We start from the raw sequence: 2,914 nt of genomic DNA, 5'->3' as shown, positions 1-2,914 counted from the left end.
TAGGACGTCCGACCCGACCAAGCTAGGTCCGCCGTCAGGCTCGGCGCGGGGTCGAGCAGAGAACTCTGCTGGCGCGAGCTCTCGTGATGTGACACGTCTGGAACCGATGAGTAATCGGTCTCCGACCAGTGTCATCGAGTTCTTCAGAAAAACCAGCGTGATCAGGCACTAATGCAAGTACCATATGCTAGTTGCTGACCAGCTGACAGGAGGTGAGCTCGCCAGGACTGCGAACAAATTAAAGCCAGCGACATACCCCCTGCGCACGGGGCACATGGTGGTTTCGGAACAAGTGCGCAAGCATCCTGAGTTCCTGACGAATTCGTTCACTAAAATGTTGTTGACATCCAGACATGCCATCGTCATCTCATCTACTAGTAGGATAGGATACAGACGCTAGAGTTCTTTCTGGCTGAGCTGGGAACGAAACGCTGCGTGTGCCGTGTGCGAAACCATGAACCAGAAGCGAGGTCGTGCCGTGCGCGTGCTCATCCAACGGCCACGGCAGCAGCGGGGCCGGGAACGGCGTCGCGACGGGGGTGGTCACCGGCCGTCCTGCGCGGCGAGCGCGTCGTCGCCCAGGCGCAGCTCCTCGACCAGCCGGCCGAGGCTCTCGTACGAGGACCCGCCGGGCGCCGTGGCGGCCTCGGCGGCGGCCTTCCACCTGGCCGCGTTGCGCCTCATCTCCCGGGCCCGGGCGGTGTCCCCCATCAGCTCCTCGACGTGCGCGGCCACCTGCTCCCGCCGCAGCGCCTCGTCCAGGCGGAGCCCGACGCCCCACTCGCCGCACGTGTACCGGGCGTTGATGTACTGGTCGGCGAACCCGGGCCAGCAGACCATGGGCACGCCCGCCCAGATGCTCTCCGCCGTGGAGTTCCACCCGCTGTGCGTCAGGAACCCGCCCACGGCGCGGTGCCGGAGCACCTGCTCCTGCGCGCACCACTCGGCGACGAGGCCCCGGCCCCAGGTCGCCGCGGCGAAGCCCTCCGGCAGCGCGTCGGCGCCGCGGTCCCCGGCGACGAGGCCCGGGCGGACGGCCCAGAGGAACGGGCGGGCGCTGGCGGCGAGCCCCCACGCGAGCTCCGCGAGCTGCTCCGGCGACAGCACGGCCAGGGACCCGAAGCTGACGTACAGGACGGACCCGGGCGCCTGCGCGTCCAGCCACGCCATGCACGCCGCGTCCTCCTCCCACAGGCTCAGCCCGCCGCCGGCGTCGCCCTGCGCGGCGTGCATGGCGGCGGCCAGGGGCCCGATGGTGTACACCTGCGGGAACTCGCCCCGGAGCGCGTCCAGGACGTCGGGCTCCAGGTCCTCGAACGTGTTGAGGATGAGGCCCCGCGCCCTGGCGCAGCTGTTGGCCTCGTCTTCCTCCACGCGCAGCGCGAAGCACTGCGGGTCCAGCGTCCGGACGAAGCTGGAGACGTCGCCCAGCTGCACCGGCGGGATCCCGGCGATCCAGTCGATGGGCGTGTCCAGGTACCCGTTCGTCAGGTCGCTCTCGTCTGCCATTGCAACGACGACAGGCAAAACCATCAAGACATGCATGCATCGATGAATGATCATGCAATCACGCGATCGAGCGAGCGAGAAATCATCGTCAAGCACGACGACGGACCGACCTTTGAGCGGCGTGTAGCCCCGCTGCCGGAGCTCCCGGAGGCGGAGCGTGCAGACGAACCCGCACGCGCTGGTGCCCCAGAGCACGAACGCCGGCACGCCGATCGCCTCCGCGGCGTCGAGCGCGAAGCTGACGAGGCCGCTGAGCACGACGCAGGTGACGGGCGGGACGCCGTCGTCGCGCTCCGCGAGCGCGCGCGCCAGCGCCACCAGCGGCGCGACGCAGCTCCTCCGCATCGACAGGTACAGCCGCACCGTCCGGTCGGGGCCCCGCCGGTCCTCGTCCGACAGCCCGTCGGGGACCGCCTCGAACCGGAACCCTTCCCGCCCCCGCAGCCCGGCCGCCGCCGCGCCCCGCCGCAGCCGCTCGTGGTTGTGCTCCGTGTTGACGAAGGTCACGTGCACCCCGCGCGCGTGCAGAAGCTCCGCCAGCTTCAGCGTCGGGTTGATGTGGCCCGAGCACGGGAACGGGAACAGCATCGCGTGCGCCCTCCTCCCCATGGCTCGTCGGCGGCGGCGGCCCCGTCTCTCGCTAAGTCGCTGGCAATGGTGGTGGGGTGAAATGGGCGGGGTTGGAGCCTGGCCGGAGCGTCTAAATAGACCTGGCCGGGCGAGCCGAGAACACCCACCCCCGCGCGGTCCGGTGCGGTCGCCGTCGTGCGCGGCCGCCGCGGATGCCGAAGCGGATATATCTGCGGCGGGATGGGCCCCTAGATTTGGTCGTCGCGACCCGATATATTCACACGGTCTACTAGACAAGATCGTGTCGTCCGGAATCATATCTGCTCTCTCCGTCTCCCTGGGCACAAAATCTTGGCCCTCGATCGCGCGCCGCACGTGACCAAAATAAAGTGCGTGCCCAGCTAGTAGTAGTAGCTCCTAGTACAAGGAGAGAGCTCTTTTCACTTGGGAGTTGGGAGTGGTCGTGGACGCACGTGATCGTCTGACCCGGGGCAGCCGAAGCCAATCCAGGCGTGACCTCACACCTGAGACCGCCGGAAAAAGAAACGTTTCCCTCGCCAGTTTTTCCGCCGCCGAGATTCGCCGGATCCGCCGCCGGCTGACCGGCCGGCCCGGCTCGTGCGTGCGCGCGTGGGCAAAGGATTTGTTTTTCCGGCTACCGCATCCGCCCACGGCAGACGAAGATCTCGGATTCTCGGGGCAGGCAGGGACGCCACCGGATGCCGCTGTGACGAGCGACCTCTGCGGCGGCAGGGCAGACGCTGACCTCGCGCGCCGATGATTGGCTCCGGCCGGGCCCCTTGACCCCGAGCGCTTGGCGGCATCGGACGGGACG

The 2,914-nt window shown here is 68.2% G+C and overlaps 1 protein-coding gene across 1 annotated transcript; it reads right to left on the bottom strand.

The window, feature by feature from the left end:
* Nucleotides 1-280: 280 nt before the first annotated feature.
* LOC120671578 ((R)-mandelonitrile beta-glucosyltransferase-like) lies at nucleotides 281-2,205 on the bottom strand. Its single transcript, XM_039951950.1, has 2 exons — nucleotides 1,620-2,205; nucleotides 281-1,502 (listed from the first exon to the last, which is right to left on the bottom strand). The coding sequence occupies exons 1-2, from the start codon at nucleotides 2,116-2,118 to the stop codon at nucleotides 544-546; spliced, it is 1,458 nt and encodes a 485-aa protein (XP_039807884.1). The 5' UTR covers nucleotides 2,119-2,205; the 3' UTR covers nucleotides 281-543.
* Between the last annotated feature and the right edge of the window lie 709 nt (nucleotides 2,206-2,914).

The sequence above is a fragment of the Panicum virgatum genome, chromosome 4N, assembly GCF_016808335.1.
Source record: "Panicum virgatum strain AP13 chromosome 4N, P.virgatum_v5, whole genome shotgun sequence".
Classification (NCBI taxonomy): Eukaryota; Viridiplantae; Streptophyta; class Magnoliopsida; order Poales; family Poaceae; genus Panicum; species Panicum virgatum.
The sequence above is the reverse complement of the archived record's forward strand: the minus strand, read 5'-3'. Positions and strand labels throughout refer to the sequence as shown.

What these genes read in the sequence shown, in the direction of transcription:
- LOC120671578 (XM_039951950.1), bottom strand. Translation starts at nt 2,118, where the DNA reads ATGGGGAGGAGGGCGCACGCGATGCTGTTCCCGTTCCCGTGCTCGGGC. An exon ending in GGGCTACACGCCGCTCAAAG is followed by an intron (nt 1,503 to 1,619) that starts GTCGGTCCGTCG and finishes TTGCAATGGCAG; the next exon opens with ACGAGAGCGACCTGACGAAC.